Source organism: Oncorhynchus tshawytscha, linkage group LG27, assembly GCF_018296145.1.
Source record: "Oncorhynchus tshawytscha isolate Ot180627B linkage group LG27, Otsh_v2.0, whole genome shotgun sequence".
Lineage (NCBI taxonomy): Eukaryota > Metazoa > Chordata > Actinopteri > Salmoniformes > Salmonidae > Oncorhynchus > Oncorhynchus tshawytscha.
The window spans coordinates 7,659,636-7,679,426 of NC_056455.1; the positions used below are offsets into that span (position 1 = coordinate 7,659,636).

At 43.4% G+C, this 19,791-nt stretch overlaps 1 protein-coding gene across 1 annotated transcript; it reads right to left on the minus strand.

Moving 5' to 3' along the window:
• Nucleotides 1–1,097: 1,097 nt before the first annotated feature.
• On the minus strand, nucleotides 1,098–19,176 carry LOC112225975 (integrin beta-3-like). Its single transcript, XM_042307355.1, has 15 exons — nucleotides 19,043–19,176; nucleotides 17,810–17,895; nucleotides 17,275–17,479; nucleotides 16,856–17,108; nucleotides 16,477–16,639; nucleotides 14,671–14,832; nucleotides 14,483–14,578; nucleotides 14,297–14,386; nucleotides 13,489–13,623; nucleotides 12,924–13,353; nucleotides 4,199–4,421; nucleotides 3,928–4,028; nucleotides 2,824–2,940; nucleotides 2,168–2,334; nucleotides 1,098–2,053 (listed from the first exon to the last, which is right to left on the minus strand). Exons 1-15 carry the CDS (start codon nucleotides 19,107–19,109, stop codon nucleotides 1,985–1,987), a joined length of 2,364 nt encoding a protein of 787 aa, XP_042163289.1. The 5' UTR covers nucleotides 19,110–19,176; the 3' UTR covers nucleotides 1,098–1,984.
• Between the last annotated feature and the right edge of the window lie 615 nt (nucleotides 19,177–19,791).

Here is a 19,791-nt window from a genome sequence, read left to right on the forward strand (position 1 = left end):
AGGGTTTAAAAGTGGAATGGGGTAGTGTTGTTGTTTTTTTGAGAGAGAGAGCGAGGGGGCTAATAGTTGGCAGGGTAATTTTCTTTTTTCCCAATTTTGCATTACTGTATCAAAAAATGTAATGTAGGTAGGCCGTGAATGGCCTCACACACCAGTACAGTAGGTGGTGGTTTGTGCCCATAAAAATTGGATGCGCTCCGCCAACCAAATCCTTTAGAAGAGAAATAAGACTTCGCACCTGCCCCTCTGGAAATCCTTATCCTCTACTCAGCTAACATGTGGAATTGTTTTAAGATGGTCATACCAAGGATAATTTAGCTATCTGATGTAGAATTTAAGGACCCCTTTTAGGTATCAAGAATAAATAGAATAAAATGATTTGAGGAAACATTGAATTTGGCCTGCTATTGTTATTGGCCCATTGAAACGCATTGAATAACAGATTCATACCTGGAAAAACAGATGTTGAAAAAATCTAAACAAAGTATGTTTTTAAATGTCTGGGCTGCCTTCAGACAAGTATTGTGTGGCTTGTGGGAATCCTAGATTCCATTTTAAATTATAGTCGAGACACATTATCTTCACACATTTGAAATGCTTTTTACTAGCAGCAGCAACTCAATAATTAGCTATGCCTATTGCCACAAGCACTGTCCAAATTGCTGGCTTCCCAAATAGCCATAGGCCTACGTACGTGTGATTTGAAACAATAAAGCTCTCTGGTAAAGTTTTTGGAATAATTTTATATAGACAGGGGTAGTTATATACTTTTGGCAAAACACCAATGTACTTTAGGGGTTAGCCAGCATCTTAGCAGTGCACTGTACACCTGCCAATTAAACTTTTTAATTCGCAAGTGTCTGAAACCGGAGATCTGTATATAATTACGAGATGCTCATGTTACGGGTGGGTGAAGCGGCAACCGAGCGCTGAGCAACAGCTACAAAGGCAGCGGAGTGGAAATCCTGCACATGCGCAGAAATCTCCGTATCTTTATCCATGGCAAATCGTGTTTGTACTGGTTTGCACAATGTGTTATTGATACTCATTCAATTACAAACATGATGTTATATATAAAAGCAAAACGCAAAAGCAGATCATTTTTTCAAAAATGTTTCTTAGCAGAGTGAAATTGCTAAAAAGGAAGACAGAAAAATGGATGAGTGATATCACTTTTTTTAAATCAACATAGTAAAACCAATAATCTAACCAAAAAGCCACTCATTCCCAAAACACATTAAATGTAACATTGACATATTTTAACATACAGCATAAATTGGGCACCAGCACCATTAACTAAAACATAATTCACTCATGATATCCCATGTGGCTGTTTATTACAGGTATTGGCTTTGACCTTTTTGTAATACAGTGTGAATACCTGAGTTTAGTGTCATAACGCAAGTAAACCATGGTAGTAGAAGCAAGCAGTTAGGTTCCATAATAACATACTACAACCAGTTTGTTTGTGAAAGAGGCCTGTGGGCAAGTGTGCTGTGGTGTGTGCTGTGGTGTGTGCAGTGGTGTGTGCAGTGGTGTGTGCAGTGGTGTGTGCAGTGGTGTGTGCAGTGGTGTGTGCAGTGGTGTGTGCAGTGGTGTGTGCAGTGCAATTTCATGAAACAACAACAGAACATAACAGTCTTTCTCTCTAAAGTTAGGTTTGGGGTCTCTGAACTATACCTGGCCTTATTCTGGGAATGACGTCACACTTTGTGGGTGAAATAGGGGTCCTGGAGGCCCTGCCATAATTTGGACGGATATCGAAATGTTGGATAAGGCAGTTTTAATGCTTTGGTTTTAACATGATATATAGAATACCATCACTACAGTGTAATATCAACAAACGTATTTCACTGACAGTAGAGTTAGCACACTTTATCACGACGATGGAGAGGGTCCGCCCCACCAACCCCCTCTGTGTCACTACATTGCATCTCTCTTATAAACCCCTGAGTTTTGCTGATTGTGATTGGTCAAGAGTCCCTCAAGAGTTCCCACGGTAGGTCACATTCGTGAAAGTGGTGGTGGCTCCTTTGTACAAGGGGTTGTTAGCCTGGAAAATAGAAACAAATAGAGGATGTGTCATCTTGACATGGATAAATATTCTTGCCATTCATATTTTCTCCATCAGATGGCAGCTTTGTCTTAAAAGCATAGTCGGACTCACCGTATCCCACTTGGCCTTAGCCCTCTCCTCCTCAAACTTGGCGAACTCTCGGCGGTCGTGGATGGTGACCAGCAGCTTCCAGATGAGCAGGCCAGCCAGACCCAGAAACAAGATGGCCCCCGCCACCGCCATGAGAACCACCAGGATATCAGGCCCTTTAGGGCAGTCTGAAAGAGAGAGAAGAAAACAGGAGGAGAGAGGATATTTGTGTCGGCAATATGATATTTGTGTAGGGGACTAGCATTAATGCACCTCACTCTTGCTTTGGGGTTGTCTTTGTTCCTCTTGGGTGCGTGTCAGAGGGGAGAAGACTACCAGGAGTGGCAGGGCTGAGTGCTATTATCAGCTTTAGAGAACCATTCTGCCCTCTCTGTACCTGCTCTACTCTCTAGTGGTGCCTCCCAGCCACAAAGACAAAGACTGACATGGCACCCAGGAACACACTATTCTTATCTAGGGAGAAAAATCGACTCCTCCTACAGCTCCCGGCTTTAGTCCTATGCACACATAGTAATGCACATTATTTCTACACACACAATTATTCTCTAGATAACTAAAGGAATTCACTCTCATCCAGACCCTGCCAAATGCATATCATATGCTGTACATACGAGCACAGAACTCCGACCCATTCACACACGGATGGACACACTCACCAGGCTCCATGACATACAGGATGGACTTTCCGCTGGCATCCTCGTAGTACTGGAAGCGCTCTACACAGTCATTCTCATCCTTATAGGTGCAGTTCGCAGCATTCTTCTCATAGAAGACTGGGGTGAAAGAGAGTTAGATCCAAGTGGAGGATAAGGAGAGAGAGAGAGAGAGAGAGATGAGGAGCCGGAGGTTAATTATATTTATTTCGCAGCACATAGTAAAATCAATTGACACATAACATTAAATATACAGACAAACAAATACAATATAAACAGCAGTGTCCACAGGAATTAGACCTCTAAACCAGAGATGAATAAACCAGTCTGTACCAAAACAGCACAGTCCTACCGCATATTGAGAGAGCTAATAGCAGCCGGGATGAAGGAGAGTTTTGATCTATTAATTTTAAACCTTTGGAGCCTGTATCTGCACTCTAAGGGAAAAGCACACAAAAATGTATCAAACGGGGGATGATAGGAGTCTCAGAATGGATGGCTCCTTGCGTATGATTCATGTATGTTGCTGGCGAGAAAGGTCAGTTACTGTAAGTTCATACCAAGGATCCTGCTGCCTGGTTTCACAATGTTACTCAGCCTGTTCTGGTTCTTTTTAGGTTTAGATTACCGAATCAGCAGATCATACTGAATGTTAAAATGGAATTCAATGAATGAGCTCTAGAGAATGGTCATCAGCGTCATATCCACCCTGAAACTGCAGACTTTCCTCAGGGAGAACAAGCTCTGATACTGCCTCAATGTGGGTTGTTAACACCCAGTTTATATAACATGTTTTGGACTACTTAAAGGACCAATTAGGGTTAAGTGCTTTGCTCAAGGGCACATTGACAAATATCTCATGTAGTCGGCTCAGTGATTCAAACCAGCAACCTTCCAGGTGGGAAGGCCAAGGGGAAGGGAGTGATTTAAAAAAAAAAAAAAAAGTTTATTTAACTGGCCCAGCCCACCAGTCTGTCTACCTGCCACTCACATCATAGGAATATGTGAGAACATCAAGAACTTTAACACACACTGTAAATAATGCAATCTGTTGCTTGGAGAGCATGTTGAACTCACAACATGGGAACATTGTGTAATAGTTCTTACCTAGTTCTTCCACCTTCTGAATTTCATCCCTGCAGATTCGGGCACAGCTTTTCTCCTCAAAGAGACGGCCTCTCTTGAAGTGCTTACATTCAACACATTCCCTGCAGATACAACACAATGTTAACGCATCATCATCATCACCAACTTCATCATAATCATCCTCCTTTTCCTCCTCTTCCTTATTGCATCACCATTTCCTCATCACCCCTATCACATGTACTCATACAGTATCTGTGTGTAGGCAGTTATACTGCCCCCTGTATTTACTCACTTCTTGATGCTGCAGGCATCAGGGCAGGTTGGACACCTCTCACAAGTGGCCCCGTAGGCCCCTGGCTGGGTGCACTCACAGGCCCCACACACACACTGGCCCCGGCCGCTGCACAGCAGGCCCATGCTGGACATGCAGGTGTCTGTCCGGGTTGTGCAGTTACAGTTCTCCCCCATCCAGTCAGAGCCACACTTGCAGAAGCCACAGTCACATTTCCCATGGCCTGGCAGAGACACAGAGAGTGAGGATGGGCCATTTTTTAATGGACATTTTATGTCTAACTTAGAGACCGTAATAATGTATATTTTGTACATCACGTTATCAGTACTGGACAAACCCATGAGTGCAATTACAACCCTGGCCTGGAATGTTTTGAAGTTCTAAGCACTGTGTATGTGAGTGGTTGTGCACGTGTTTTTGCCAGATTGTATCTATACTTAACTAAAATAGAAACCCAACATGTAAAGTGTTGGTCCCACGTCTCATGAGCTGAAATAAAAGATCCCAGAAATGTTCCATATGCACAAAAAGCTTATTTCTCTCAAATGTTGTGCACAAATGTGTTAACATCCCTGTTAGTGAGCATTTCTCCTTTGCCAAGATAATCCATCCACCTGACAGGTGTGGCATATCAAGAAGCTGATTAAACAGCATGATGATTACACAGGTGCACCTTGTGCTGGGGACAATAAAAGGCCACTCTAAAATGTGCAGTTTTTCACTCAACACAATATCCCAGATGTCTCAAGTTTTGAGGGAGCGTACAATTGGCATGCTGACTACAGGAATGTCTACCATAAGCCGTCTCCAATGTTGTTTTGGAGAATTTGGCAGTACGTCCAGCCGCAGACTACGTGTATGGCGTTGTGTGGGTGTTGTAACTTTAATGGGTTACAGAGTTAATGTTTACAGTTAATTAACTAAGCTGGATCTAAATATATTTTCTTTAGAGTTATTTACATATGGAATTGTATTAGAATTCGTGTGTTGGAGATTGAGAGAACTACGTACATATTTCTGTTGTATTGGCTAGTATTGGATTAAGCTATTGACGGCAAGTTCCAGAATGCCTTGTGACAGGAAGTAGAGAGAGAACGCGCCAGTTATGTACAAGTGACAAGTGATTATCCTGACTTTCGCTAGCAACTTTCTTTTATTGTTTTGTAGAATCTGAAGTTGTTAAATGTAACGTGAACAAGTAGTATTACTAAAAGAAGCTTTCATTTCAAACCCGACGTCCCGAGTCATTACTTTGAAGATAGTTATTCTACAGTGGGTGAGTGGTGTCAATATTGTGAAAAGAGTGCCCAGTGGTGGTGATGGAATTATGGCATGGGCAGGCATAAACTACGGACAATGAACACAATTGCATTTTATCAATGTCAATTTTAATGCACAGAAATAACGTGACGAGATCCTGAGGCCCATTGTTTTTAAGGTGTCTGTGACCAACAGATGCATATCTGTATTCTCAGTCATGTGAAATCCATAGATGAGGTTCTAATGAATTCAATTGACTGATTTCTTCATATGAACTGTAACTCAGTCAAAATCTTTGAAATTGTTGCATGTTGTGTTTCCATTTTTGTTCAGTGTAATTGTCAGCAATTCTGCATGTGTTTGTCTCTGTATTCATGAGTGTATTGAGAGCATGGGCAGGCAGGCACATGTGTGATGAGTCCATATTGAGTAATAATTCCCAGAACATTAAGTCATCAAGTCATGACCAGACAGTGCAGACAATGGCAGGATAAGCGCCGGGCAATGAATGACGAAGAGCAGAGACAAACTGAGTCACTGTCTCAGAGCTCAGCTGGGTTAGAGTGACCGCTGGAAACTGAACAGAGGTCTGTAAAACTGTGAAAACAGGCCCTCAGAGACATGGGCATTGTTGTTTTCAGGTGAAACCACCTCCGTCAGCTAAATTCCCCAGTTCCCATGCCCTATCTGACTCTGTCATCACTGTGAGATAAGTGAGTGTGTGTGTGTTTGTAATGAAAGAGGCAGCTATAAAAAGTCGCTTTACTGTCTTGCAGGCACATAAGCTTTCTGAGTTGAGCTGGTTAACGTTTTACAGTATGTATGCCACAAACAGAGCATGAACCCAACTGAATGGGACACATTCAACACATAGTAAAGAAAGTCCCGGTTTTCCTCTCTTAAAAACGTTCTTGCGTTTGGCTAATGCTCCTTATACTCTACCTCATCCGTACAGTGAGTTCATGCTTGTGCCTTGTTCTCTCTACTGTACTTGTTGTAGGGTCGAGTCAGACATGGGAAGGAGTTTCTAGGCATACATCCCAAATGGCACCCTATTCCCTACACAGTGCACTACTTTTGACATGAGCCCTATGGGCCCTGGTCAGAAGTAGTGCACTATACAGGGAATAGGGTGCCATTTGGCATGCATGTCTAAATAATCTGCCTCGGTCTGAGATGGCACTCTAATCCTCCAATTTATCAAATCGTAAACATGAACTACAGAGACACATAAACATGGAGTCCAGGAGGGAGGACAGAGCGAATGAGAGCGAAGCGGTGGAGGAAGTCAGAGACATAAATATAAAGAAAGAGAGAGAGAGAGAGCGAGAGAAAAAGAGCACGAGAGAGCGAGAGGGGATACTGTAAACACACCGATGAGAGAATAATACACATTTTAAAAAAGAGAGAGGAGATGAGTGGGAGTATTTGTGATGGAGGTTAACTTTAAAAGAGGGAGAAAGAGACGATAGAAAGAGAGAGGGCAGGGTGCCAGAGGAATGCTTTCCTGTTCTCTCTTGCCTGTTTGTGTGCCCTGGGGATGTGCTTGCTGACTCCTGCTCCACAGCCCCAACCCCAGCTCCAGCTCCAGCCCCAACCCCAGCCCCAACCCCAGTTCCAGCCCCAGCCCCAACCCCAGCTCCAGCCCCAGCCCCCCAACCCCAGCCCCAACCCCAGCTCCAGCCCCAGCTCCAGAGCAGAGGGAAAAATACACGCCCTCCGGGGGATATGGGAGGGCCTGGGATTGGGAGGACGGGATGGGAGAGACTCAAATTGAGCTGGGCCCAGGGACTCTTATACTATATTGTTTGTCACACAGCAATGACATAATGCCAACAAGACTCCAGAGACACAGGCTGACTAAGTTGAGTCTCCTTCACTGTGCTCTACTCACTAAATATAGAGTTCTGGACTGTTGCATTTCTGTGCCAACCATAGACAAGAGTACATCTCAATGACTAAGACCACAATCCCACAAACAACATATTTTCCACTGACGAAACCATAGATAATGCTGAGTTAAGACAGTAATTACTGTTTTAACCAAATATAACCCACTCCCAAGTCCTGACTTCGCCCTAAGCACCATACATAACATTTCACACACAGCATACATTTCACTCAAAAAAGCCAACTTAACCAATTGATTAATCAGCATTATTTTGTGAATTGAAGGAAAATAAATGTAGCTAACGTGTGAAGGTTTGTTCATTCAACAAACTTTGCTCACATTGAGCTGAATGTATATGAATTTGTTGAGACGAATTACAAGTTAATGTTTACCTTTGGAGTACAATTACAAATATGTTAGCTAAAAACCACACCCATCGTTATTATATTTCCCAGCATGCTCTAATTGCAGGTTGCTTTTCAGAATAGTTTGTTTCAATATCTATGTTTTTGCATGTACAATGATTGGTTGATTAATCTTATGCTACAAAACATTAAAAAACATTGATTTTTCAAAACTAATCCAATCTGTTTGTAGTTGGACTTTTTGTACCCGTTACTGAGATGGCTATTTAGGTAGTCTCAATAATCAATATTTTCTACCACTGTCAGTCATTCTCAATGCAGGTTGTGGATGATTGAAAGTTCCAATTGTTGGGATATCCCCACTCTAGATGGATTCCAATAGGAATTACACATCATAATGTGACTTGCAGGCTTGATGTGGCCTGTACACCAGGAGTTTCAGATGACTGCGTTAGGGTGTAACTAGGCCCTCAAAGAAAGCCCTGATATATGTAATATACTGTCATGAAGAGTTTCATTTTACACTGGGAAATATGCAGATAAAGTAGAATAGAATGTATGTTGGTTCAGCTATATGCCCAAATATTGAGCAAACTCACAATCCTTTTGCAGCTGGTTGCCTTAGATACATTGAATTTTTTTTAAATGATTCCGGTGCACATTACCCTTCTTGTTCAGCCCACGGGCCCTTTTTATAGTGCCTTCCCAAAGGGCCAGACTGCTTAGGTTAAGAGATGCTGTCTCACATGACTCAGACCCCCCCTGCCTTCCCGTCTAAATCCCTGTGGAGGCATGCTATGGCTGGGTGAGGGGAAAGAGGGGTGAGGAAAAGTCTGGACAATGTGAAAACAAACATGTGAGGCGGTTGACCATGGGAACATCCTCATTCCTAGGTCGAAAAGACTCAGGGCTACGCTGGGAACTAATGGCAACCATCTATTTGACAACAAAGGTCTTATGGAGGGTATCAAACAGCACATTTTCAGTAAAATGACGATAATAGACTACATAGCTCTTTCCCTGCCTCTCATTCTTTCAGAGATTACAACAGCGATTGGCCAATCTGACTTTAACCTCTGTTACCATAAGCCAAGTCCCGGTTGTCTAATAAAGCTCAGTCATATCCCTAAGGGAACGGCTGTGGTTAAAACACAGAGTTATAGCCACAGCCAACACATATAGTACCAGTCAAAAGTTTGGACACACCTACTCATTCAAGGGTCTTTCTTTATTTTTTGCTATTTTCTACATTGTAGAATAAGACATGAAATAACATATGGAATCATGTAGTAACCAAAGAAAGTGTTAAACAAATCAAAATATATTTTGTATTTGAGATTCTTCAATGTAGCCCCCATTTGCCTGGATGACAGCTTTGCACACTTTTGGCATTCCCTCAACCAGCTTCACCTGGAATGCTTTTCCAACAGTCTTGAAGGAGTTCCCACATATGCTGAGCACTTGTTGGCTGCTTTTCCATCACTCTGCGGTCCAACTCATCCCGAACCATCTCAATTGGGTTGAAGTCGGGTGATTGTGTAGGCCAGGTCATCTGATGCAGCACTCCATCACTCTCCTTCTTGGTCAAATAGCCCTTACACAGCCTGGAGGTGTGTTGGGTCATTGTCCTGTTGAAAAACAAATGATAGTCCCACTAAACGCAAACCAGATGGGATGGCGTATAGCTGCAGAATGCTGTGGTAGCCATGCTGGTTAAGTTTGCCTTGAATCCTAAATAAATCAGACAGTGTCACCAGCAAAGCCCCATCACACCTCCTCCATGCATCATGGTGGGAACCACACATGCGGATATCATCAGTTCACCTACTCTGCGTCTCACAAAGACATGGTGGTTGGTACCAAAAATCTCACATTTGGACTCATCAGACCAAAGGACAGATTTCCACCGGTCTAATGTCCATTGCTCGTGTTTCTTGGCCCAAGCAAGTCTCTTCTTCTTATTGGTGTCCTTTAGTAGTGCATCTTTGCAGCAATTCGACCATGAAGGCCTGATTCATGCAGTCTCCTCTGAACAGTTGATGTTGAGATGTGCCTGTTACTTGAGCTGCAATCTGAGATGCAGTTAACTATAATGGACTTATTCTCTGCAGCAGAGGTAACTCTGGATCTTCCTTTCCTGTGGCGGTATTCATGAGAGCCAGTTTCATAATATCGCTTAATGGTTTTTGCGACTGCACTTGGAGAAACTTTAAACTTTCTTGAAATGTTCCAGATTGACTGACCTTCATGTCTTAAAGTAATGATGGACTGTCGTTTCTTGGCCTTTTACCAAATAGGGCTATCTTCTGTATACCACCCCTACCTTGTCACAACACAACTGATTGGCTCAAACTCATTAAGAAGGAAAGAAATTCCACAAATTAACTTTTAATACGGCAGACCTGTTTAATTTAAATTCATTCCAGGTGACTACCTCATGAAGCTGGTTGAGAGAATTCCAAGAGTGTGCTAAGCTGTCATTAAGACAAAGGGTCTCTACTTTGAAGAATCTCAAATTCAAATCTCAAACACTTTTTTTTGGTTACTACATGATTCCATGTGTGTTATTTCATAGTTTTGATGTCTTCACTATTATTCTACAATGTAGAAAATAGTTTTAAAAAATAAAGAAAACCCCTGGAATGAGTAGGTGTGTCCAAACTCTTGAATGTCACTGTATATAAACGCAGCAATGGCACCATGTCTCATCTGCTACGCAGCAACATTCAATTATCCAATGACAGGACTTATTACAATGCTTCTACTTTGATTTTGCAACGGGTGTGCTTGTGCAGGCATGCAGTAGGGAGAGATGATCAGCGATGACACCTCATACTTCATTCCCAAGAGTGGTTAGAAGATTGATAGAATCAGTGAGTGCTGTGAGCTCGTTTACTATGCTAAAATGATCATGGGAGAAGACGTGGTTTTGATTTGAATAATCTGAATAACTTCTTCTCGTGAGTAAGTATATTGTAAACATGTTCCGTTTCCTTTGAATGTTTTCACCTTCATAATACAATCTAAGTGTAAGAGCAGACGAGGTATATCCATTGGAGCTACAGTACAGTAAGCATCGTGGATTTGAGCAAATGTTAAAGGTCAAAGACATTGACCAATGGTGAACCACTGCATTCTCTGTTTATGTCTACATAACGTTGTGTAGTCTTGGTCTATTTCAAAGCCAACAACGTTCAGTATATGGCATATAATAAGAATGTGGTGTAACACCTTATTTTACAGCCTGGTTTAAGCCGGTATTTATCTACTAATACAGTGGCAAGAAAAAGTATGTGAACCCTTTGGAATTACCTGGATTTCGGCACAAATTGGTCATCAAATTTGACCTGATCTTCATCTAAGTCACAACAATAGATACACATAGTGTGCTTAAACTGATAACACACAAATGATTGTATTTTTCTTGTCTATATTGAATACATCATTTAATCATTCACAGTGTAGGTTGGAAAAAATATGTGAACCCCTAGGCTAATGACTTCTCCAAAAGCTAATTGGAGTAAGGAGTCGGCTAACCTGGAGTCCAATCAATGAGACGAGATTGGAGATGTTGGTTAGAGCTGCCCTGCCCTATAAAAACACTCACAAAATTGGAGTTTGCTATTAACAAGAAGAATTGCCTGATGTGAACCATGCCTCGAACAAAATAGATCTCAGAAGACCTAAGATTAAGAATTGTTGACATGCATAAAGCTGGAAAGTATCTCTAAAAGCCTTTATGTTCATCAGTCCACGGTAAAACAAATGGTCTATAAATGGAGAAAGTTCAGCACTGTCGCTACTCTCCCTAGGAGTGGCCGTCCTGCAAAGATGACTGCAAGAGCACAGCGCAAAATGCTCAATGAGGTTAAGAAGAATCCTAGAGTGTCAGCTAAAGACTTACAGAAATCTCTGGAACATGCTAACATCTCTGACGAGTCTACGATACGTAAAACACTAAACAAGAATGGTGTTCATGGAAGGACACCACGGAAGAAGCCACTGCTGTCCAAAAAAAACATTCATGCACGTCTGAAGTTTGTAAAAGTGCACCTGGATGTTCCACAGCACTACTGGCAAAGTATTCTGTGGACAGATTAAACTACAGTTGAGTTGTTTGGAAGGAACACACAACACTATGTGTGGCAAAAAAAGGCACATTACACCAACACCCAACTGTAAAGTATGGTGGAGGGAGCATCATGGTTTGGGGCCGCTTTGCTGCCTCAGGGCATGGACAGCTTGTTATCATCAACGGAAAAATGAATTCGCAAGTTTATCAAGACATTTTGCAGGAGAATGTTAGGCTATCTGTCCGGCAATTGAAGCTCAACAGAAGTTAGGTGACGCAACAGGACAACGACCCAAAACACAGAAGTAAATCAACAGTAGAATGGCTTCAACAGAAGAAAATACGCCTTCTGGAGTGGCCCAGTACTGACCTCAACCCGATTGAGATGCTGTGGCATAACCCAAGAGAGTAGGTCACATCAGACATCCCAAGAATATTGCTGAACTGAAACAGTTTTGTAAAGAGGAACAGTCCAAAATCCTCCTGACCGTTGTGCAGGTCTGATCCACAACCACAGAAAAAGTTTGGTTGAGGTTATTTCTGCCAACGGAGGGACAACCAGTTATTAAATCCAAAGGGTTCACATTCTTTTTCCAACCTGCACTGTGAATAAACCAACTCGGGGCCTCCCAAGTGGTGCAGGGGTCTAAAGGCACTACATCACAGTGCTAGCTGTGCCACTAGAGATTCTGTTTCGAGTCTAGGCTCTGTCGCAGCCGACCGGGAGACCCATGAGGCGGTGCACAATTGGCCCAGTGCCGTCCGGGTTAGGGGAGGTTTTGGCCGGCCAGAATGTCCTTGTCCCATCACGCTCTAGCGACTCCTGTGACAGGCCGGGCGCATGCACGCTGACACGGTCGCCAGGTGTACGATGTTTCCTCCGACACATTGGTGCGGCTGGCTTCCGGGTTAAGCGGGCATTGTGTCAAGAAGCAGTGCGGCTTGACTGGGTCGTGTTTCGGAGGATGCACGGCTCTCGACCTTCGCCTCTCCCAAGTCTGTATGGAGTTGCAGCGATGGGACAAGACTGTATAACTACCAATTGGATACCACGAAATTGGGGAGAAAAAGGGGTAAAAAAAATGAAACCAACATTGCTGTCTCCTTGACAGACACCACAGTGGTCTATCCACTCACCTGAGCAGATCTCTCCTTTGAAGCGCAGGCAGTTGAAGTCGTCACATTCGCAGTACTTGCCCCACACCTTTCCAAAGCCACTAGTGTGGCAGGAGCATTGGCCACACACACAGTTGCCCCTCCCACTGCAGATGGGGTCATCAGGTTTGGGGCTGCAGTTGCCCTGGTCTGAGGGCCTGTAGTCCCCGTCGGCACACTCACAGCGGTCTCCCAGGCGCCCCGGGTGACACTGGCACACACCACACTCGTAGGTCCCATTTCCCTGGTTACAGAGAGGGCTCTCGGGCTGGGCTGTGGCCTCACAGTCACACCCGCAGGCGAAGTGGACCGTAACCTCCAGGGCGTCCTTGAAGCCCACAGGTTTAATGGTGAAGGTATGGTTCTTCTCCTTAGGGCAACCGCGTAACCTTGCCTCCACACTGAACGACACCTGGGGGGAAAGGTGTGTGTGATACAGCAGGTTACATTTGAACTGCGCAGTAAGAACAGAGCATTATTCCTATACCTAAGATCTGACACTAGGCCAGCATTTATCATCCAGATGGTGAGTGGTACAGGTACTGACTGTGTCTCCGATCTTAAGTCCGGAGCAGGACTTGAGTCCCTGGATGAGCTCTCCGTTGAGGCAGGTGGCGTTGAAGGACAGATTCAGCTCCTCTGGAACACCCAGCAACTCCAATTCCACCTTGGAACGGATCCTCTACTCCACAGGTCAGGGGTCAATGGGCAGAGGTCAGAAAGAACTCAATCAGAAACATAAACGATTCAGAAAACCTCTACTCTTAGTCTCTGTGGAAATGGATACAGTGTGTATATACAGTGTTCTATCTGTCACGCATGGGCTCGTGGGAAGTCAAATAGACTGTTTGAGAATTTAAGGGGGGCTGAACTCACTCCTTTTAGCCTCGCTTTCCACGTCCTCATTAAGAAATGCTAGAAGCAATGAGAGTTTGAAGTGGGAGCGTTATGTTCGCTAATGTTGTGTGTTCCTCTTGAAATATCTCAAACAGCCAATGTACGTGCCGAATGGTTTAGCAACGCATGACGCAGCATGACCAGCTCAAGGCCTTTCCTGCTTTCTAGAGTATCTGTATTTTTTATGACTGTTGTGTTGGTGATGTTTGCTCCTGTCCTTTCAACATAACATTGGTTACGAGGCGCTGCATGCTAATGGGTAGTTCTGTTGTCTGTAAATGGCCGGGCTGTAGGCTGATTCTGCTGCTACGATTGGATAAAGCGCACTCAGCGCGGCTGCTTCTCAGTGCATGACCATTCTCCCCTAGGTGTTACCAACTCGCGTTAATGGTAAAGTGGGCATGACTGGGCGTGATTGAAATCAAAACCCAATTCTCATATATACGGCTGTCTTTTACCTCGTAAGCATCCAGGATGAGTTGGATCACATTCCCAGAGTCATCCGACAGCGTTCCAACCGTGGTGCCAGGAATCAGCTGGCTGTAGTTCTGAGGAAAGAGGTTCCAAGGGGGCATAATCGGTATTGTACCATGACCCTACACCTAGTAACCCCGGTGACCCTGGTAACAGTCAGGTGTACTCACCTGGTAGAGGGGCATCACATTGTTGGTCACAGCGAAAATGAGGTTGATGTTGTTCTCAGACATCTTCTCTGTGATCAGAGCCAGAGATGGGTAGTCCTGAAGGAGGAGACCGTCGTTATCATTAGGTTTCTCTTGTGATAACAGACGAATAGAACTCCAACACAAACTCCCTGACACACACCACTCACCAGGGTTGACGACTTGTCATAGTTGTTGTCTCTGTCGATGTGACACTGTCCATCATTGGGCTGCACTAGACCAGCCAGCCGGCCGTCTAGGGCTATGTGTGTCGTAGCATCGGTAGTGAACACCAACAGGTGGGAGGCATCCCCACGCCAGCCTATCTTGTCCTAGTGACAGAGGGAGGGAGAGAGAGGGGAAGAAGAGGAGAGAAGAGAAACGGCATGTATTCAAGTTTGTGTGCTGTTTTCTAAACCACTGTGTGTGTGTGTGTGTGTGTGTGTGTGCGCGTGTGTGTGTGTGTGTGTGTGTGTGTGTGTGTGTGTGTGTGTGTGTGTGTGTGTGTGTGTGTGTGTGTGTGTGTGTATGTCTCTAGGTGTCTGTCTGTATGTCTCTAGGTGTCTGTCTGTATGTCTCTAGGTGTGTGTCTGTATGTCTCTAGGTGTGTGCGTACACGCGTGTGTATTTACAGTTGGAATCAGGGGTTTACATACACTGATGTTGGAGTCATTAAAACTTGTTTTCAACCACTCCACAAATTTCTTGTTTACAAACTATAGTTTTGGCAAGTTGGTTAGGACATCTACTTTGGGCTTGACACAAGTCATTTTTCCAACAATTGTTTACAGACAGATTATTTCACTTATAATTCACTGTATCACAATTCCAGTGGGTCAGAAGTTTACATACACTAAGTTGACTGTGCCATTAAACAGCTTGGAAAATTCCATAAAATGATGTAATGGCTTTAGAAGCTTCTGATAGGCTAATTGACATAATTTGAGTCAATTGGAGGTGTACCTGTTGATGTATTTCAAGGCCTACCTTCAAACTCGGTGCCTCTTTGCTTGACATCATGGGAAAATCAAAAGAAATCAGCCAAGACCTCATAAAGAAAATTGTAGACCTCCACAAGTGTGGTTCAGCAAGGAAGAAGCCACTGCTCCAAAATCGCCATAAAAAAGCCAGACTACGGTTTGAAACTGCACATGGGGACAAAGAGCATACTTTTTGGAGAAATGTCCTCTGGTCTAATGCACAAAAATGGAACTGTTTGGCCATAATGACCATTGTTATGTTTGGAGGAAAAAGGGGGAGGCTTGCAAGCCAAAGAACACCATCCCAACCGTGAAGCACGGGGGTGGCAGCATTATGTTGTGGGAGTGCTTTGCAGCAGGAGGGATTGGTGCACTTTACAAAATAGATGGCATCATGAGGGCGGAAAATGATGTGGATATATTGAAGCAACATCTCAAGACATCTGTCAGGAAGTTAAATCTTGGTCACAAATGGGTCTTCCAAATGGACAATGACCCCAAGCATACTTCCAAAGTTGTGAAAAGTGGCTTAAGGACAACAAAGCCAAGGTATTGGAGTGGCCATCACAAAGACCTGACCTCAATCCTATAGAAAATGTGTGGGCAGAACTGAAAAAGCGTGTGCAAGTAAGGAGGCCTACAAACCCGACTCAGTTACACCAGCTCTGTCAGGAGGAATGGTCCAACTTATTGTGGGATGGCTACCTGAAATGTTTGACCCAGGTTTAACCATTTAAAGGCAATGCTACCAAATACCAATTGAGTGTATGTTAACTTCTGACCCACTGGGAATGTGATGAAAGAAATAAAAACTGAACTAAATCATTCTCTCTACTATTATTCTGACATTTCACATTCTTAAAATAAAGTGGTGATCCTAACTGACCTAAGACAGGGAATAATTTTTACTAGGATTAAATGTCAGGAATTGTGAAAAACTGAGTTTAAATGTATTTAGCTAAGGTGTATGTAAACTTTCGACATCAACTGTATCACCTTGCACACCACTGCCTGTATGACCGCGTCGAAGCCTCCCTCTGGAGAGTCTCTGTTACGAGACACCTGCTGCTTTGCCACCTCCTCTGTGAAGCGCTCCACCTGCTTGGTCAGAGACAGCACGTGCTTGTAGCCAAACTGAGGCAGGCACCGCGTCTGGATCCTACGCATCACACCCCATGCCATGCCGAAAACAGGAAATTGACAAAAAAGGTGGCGAGAGACAGAGAAAGAAAGATAAATACATTACAAAGACACATCCTGAGGAACTTTGAGCTTCAACACAGAATATCAACCTTTTTCAGAATCAAAATCTTCCACTCTGAACAAACTCCTCCTCCTCTCCCTCCTCCTCCACCTCTCTGCCCCCCCCACTCACCCATAACAAGGGTTACTGACGGCTTCCTCAGGGTAGGTGTACATATATGGGGACAGGGGCTTGTCCACAAAGGCCCCAAAACCCATACGCAGGTTGCTGGTGGTGCGGCCCATGGCTGCAGCCAGCTGGTTGCCCAGGGAGCGCAGGCGGGCCAAGTCGTCCCTCATGGAGTAGGAGAGGTCCATCAGATAGTACAGGTCAACTGGGTAGTCCTCCACCTGCTTCACTGTCACTGTGAAACGCCTGGCATCATCTGAGAGAGAGAGAGGTCAAAATCAGGTAGGGTACAAAGGATAAAAAGGAGGTGTTTGAATTTGTGAGAGAGGAGAGGCGAATGATGTACTTCAATGTACTTTAGATGAGTTGTGAAGCCAGTGTATAAGGGTGTTTGTATGTAAGCCTATGCTGTGTTAGTGTACCTGGTCGCAGAGTGAGGCTGAGTTTCTGGGGTCTGATCTGGGTGACGTCGTCGGCAGCCCCCGATGCCTTGTCACTGAGGGGCGTGTTTTCTTGCACACTGAGGGTACTGAAGGGGAACTCTAGCCCCCCCTTCGTACACCCCCCATCCAACAGGTTCTGCTTCAGGTCACAACGGGACACACTGGAGCCCCCTTGGCCAAACTCCTGACCCCAGGAAGACAACACACACACTGGTGAGAGTAACACTTCCCAATGAGACAACCAGTAAAGGGAGAGTGATCAATTTAAAAAAGTGCATCTAAATGCAATTCAATGGAAGGGGGATTCAGTAGATGAATACAGTTTTTGGACAGTGACACATTTTGTTGTTGTTTTGACTCTGTACTCCAGAACTTTGGATTTGAAATGATGCAATGACTATGGTATTAAAGTGCAGCATGTCAACTTTAAGTTGAGGGTATTTTCATCCATACAGGGCGAACCATTTAGAAATGACAGCACTTTTTGTACTTAGTCTCCCAGGGGTATACTTACTTCCTTAAAGCACCAAGCACAGCTAGGGTGGATAGCCAAACACTGTCTGCAGGTGCTCACCCCTCGAGACGTGCAGATGTTTGAGCCTGAAGTACACACCAACATAAACATGAGTGAATCGGTATGAGGTCCAGTAGTGGGAATCAAAGAAGCTATATATGGACACTTGAATAGGAATCATATACATATGCTATGTACTGTATGGACACTTTTAGATTGATTCTTTATTCGCTTTTGAGTGTTTCTGACAATGTTATTCTACTTGCTGTTTTGCCCAGTAATTGTGTCTCATGACGTTTCTCCACACTGACTCTGCATTTAAACGACACTTCTTCAACTTTTCTCACTACTTCAGTAGTTAGTTGGGCCACAGACGGTTCCGTATCTCTACCACACACTCTCATTTCTCTCTCTCCTGGTTCCTCTTCCTCTGCTTCCTCTCTGCCCCAGGCTCTACTCCTCTCCTCTTCTGTTACGCCATACTGCTTGCTACTCAAGCCTGTGCTGTCACGCACGGTTTTTTTAAAAACAGCTGTCATGCAGGCAATTCGATGCTAGTGAAAGAGGCAGGAATTTCCATCACTGTACGACGCTACAATGTGTCATGTTGACGCTGCTCAATAAGTCTCTGATGTTAAATATTACGTCTTGCAACAGTTGGTTATTAAAACCTGATTGCAGTCATATCATATATTTTTTTCAATGAGATGTATACGCGTTGTCTGTTCGATGTGTTGAGGTTTAATTATGTGTTAGATATCCTTTTCTATTATTATTATTATTATTATTATTAGGCTATTCGCTATTGTGCATGTTGAGGTGATCGCTTGTCTATATAGCACTGTTTCTATAAGAACAGGAGGCCAAAACAAAATACTATGTGAAAGTGTTATCTTATGATGCAAAGGTGTGGCCTGTACAAATATGAGCGCACTCTGGCACAACGTCTCGCGAATTAGCGATCCCTTCTAAGGTATTAACATGCCCAATGTTCAATTCCGGTAGCGCAATACAGTGCCATACAGTTTATTGTTTTAGCAAATAAAATCGTTAAAAAAACTATCGTTTGGTGAGTTTTCCTGGAACTTAAGACGTATTACTTATTAAAAACATAGGATAAAACAAAAGTATGATTAAAATTCTAGCCGGCGTTCTAGAATAGAAAATGTATTTTAGAATGGCAGAGGAAAACGTATTACATACAAATTACTAAATGAAAAAGTAAATACTTACCAAGAACTTCAGAAGAAGCTAATAATAAACCAGAAAATATCCATAGACGGTCTAAAAAAGTTCCCATGTTGAGGAGACGGGTTAGGACTGACTGCTTGACTTTCTCTGCCTGCTCCACCTCCTGTATTAGTAGCCTGATCTCAAACCAGTGGATCACCAATTAGAATGCTTTTCCTCATTCTTGCAAAATGCAATGCTGATTATGATTCAGAGAGGCTCTGACATATACGTTTAGGCTACTGTATAGAAACGTAACTGTACGACATAATATATAGACGAGAGTGTGGATATGCATTATATTAAAGAATATTCTCCACGTGTCAGTGGCATAGATATGTCTGTCACTATAATGGTAGCAAGCATCTGTGTGATTCAAGGCATTAAAATTGCCTGCTAATCTTTTGAAGTCTATTCGACAATACCCCCCCCAAAAAAAAAAAACTGAAATGAATGAATACATTTATATATAAACTAAACAAATGTATGAAATGAAAATAAGACTCGTGAAATAAAAAATATATAGAAATACAAAACGTATTGTCAAAAACAATACACTGTTATAACAATGCAGAGAAAGGTGTTTGTAAACGTTGTCGTTTGCATCTTTGTTTAATTTTCAGATAAGGCTTTACAAGGCTTTGAGCATATTTCGCTTGTTGTGTATGTGGGCATGTAGGCTGGACTATTTACATCCATTATCTGCCATCTCTTCTTTAGAGAAGGATTCAGTAGTCCTGTTTGATCCATTC

What these genes read in the sequence shown, in the direction of transcription:
- LOC112225975 (XM_042307355.1), bottom strand. Translation starts at nt 19,109, where the DNA reads ATGGGAACTTTTTTAGACCGTCTATGGATATTTTCTGGTTTATTATTA. An exon ending in AGCTTCTTCTGAAGTTCTTG is followed by an intron (nt 17,896 to 19,042) that starts GTAAGTATTTAC and finishes TGTGTACTTCAG; the next exon opens with GCTCAAACATCTGCACGTCT. An exon ending in CTAAGGCCAAGTGGGATACG is followed by an intron (nt 2,054 to 2,167) that starts GTGAGTCCGACT and finishes TCTATTTTCCAG; the next exon opens with GCTAACAACCCCTTGTACAA.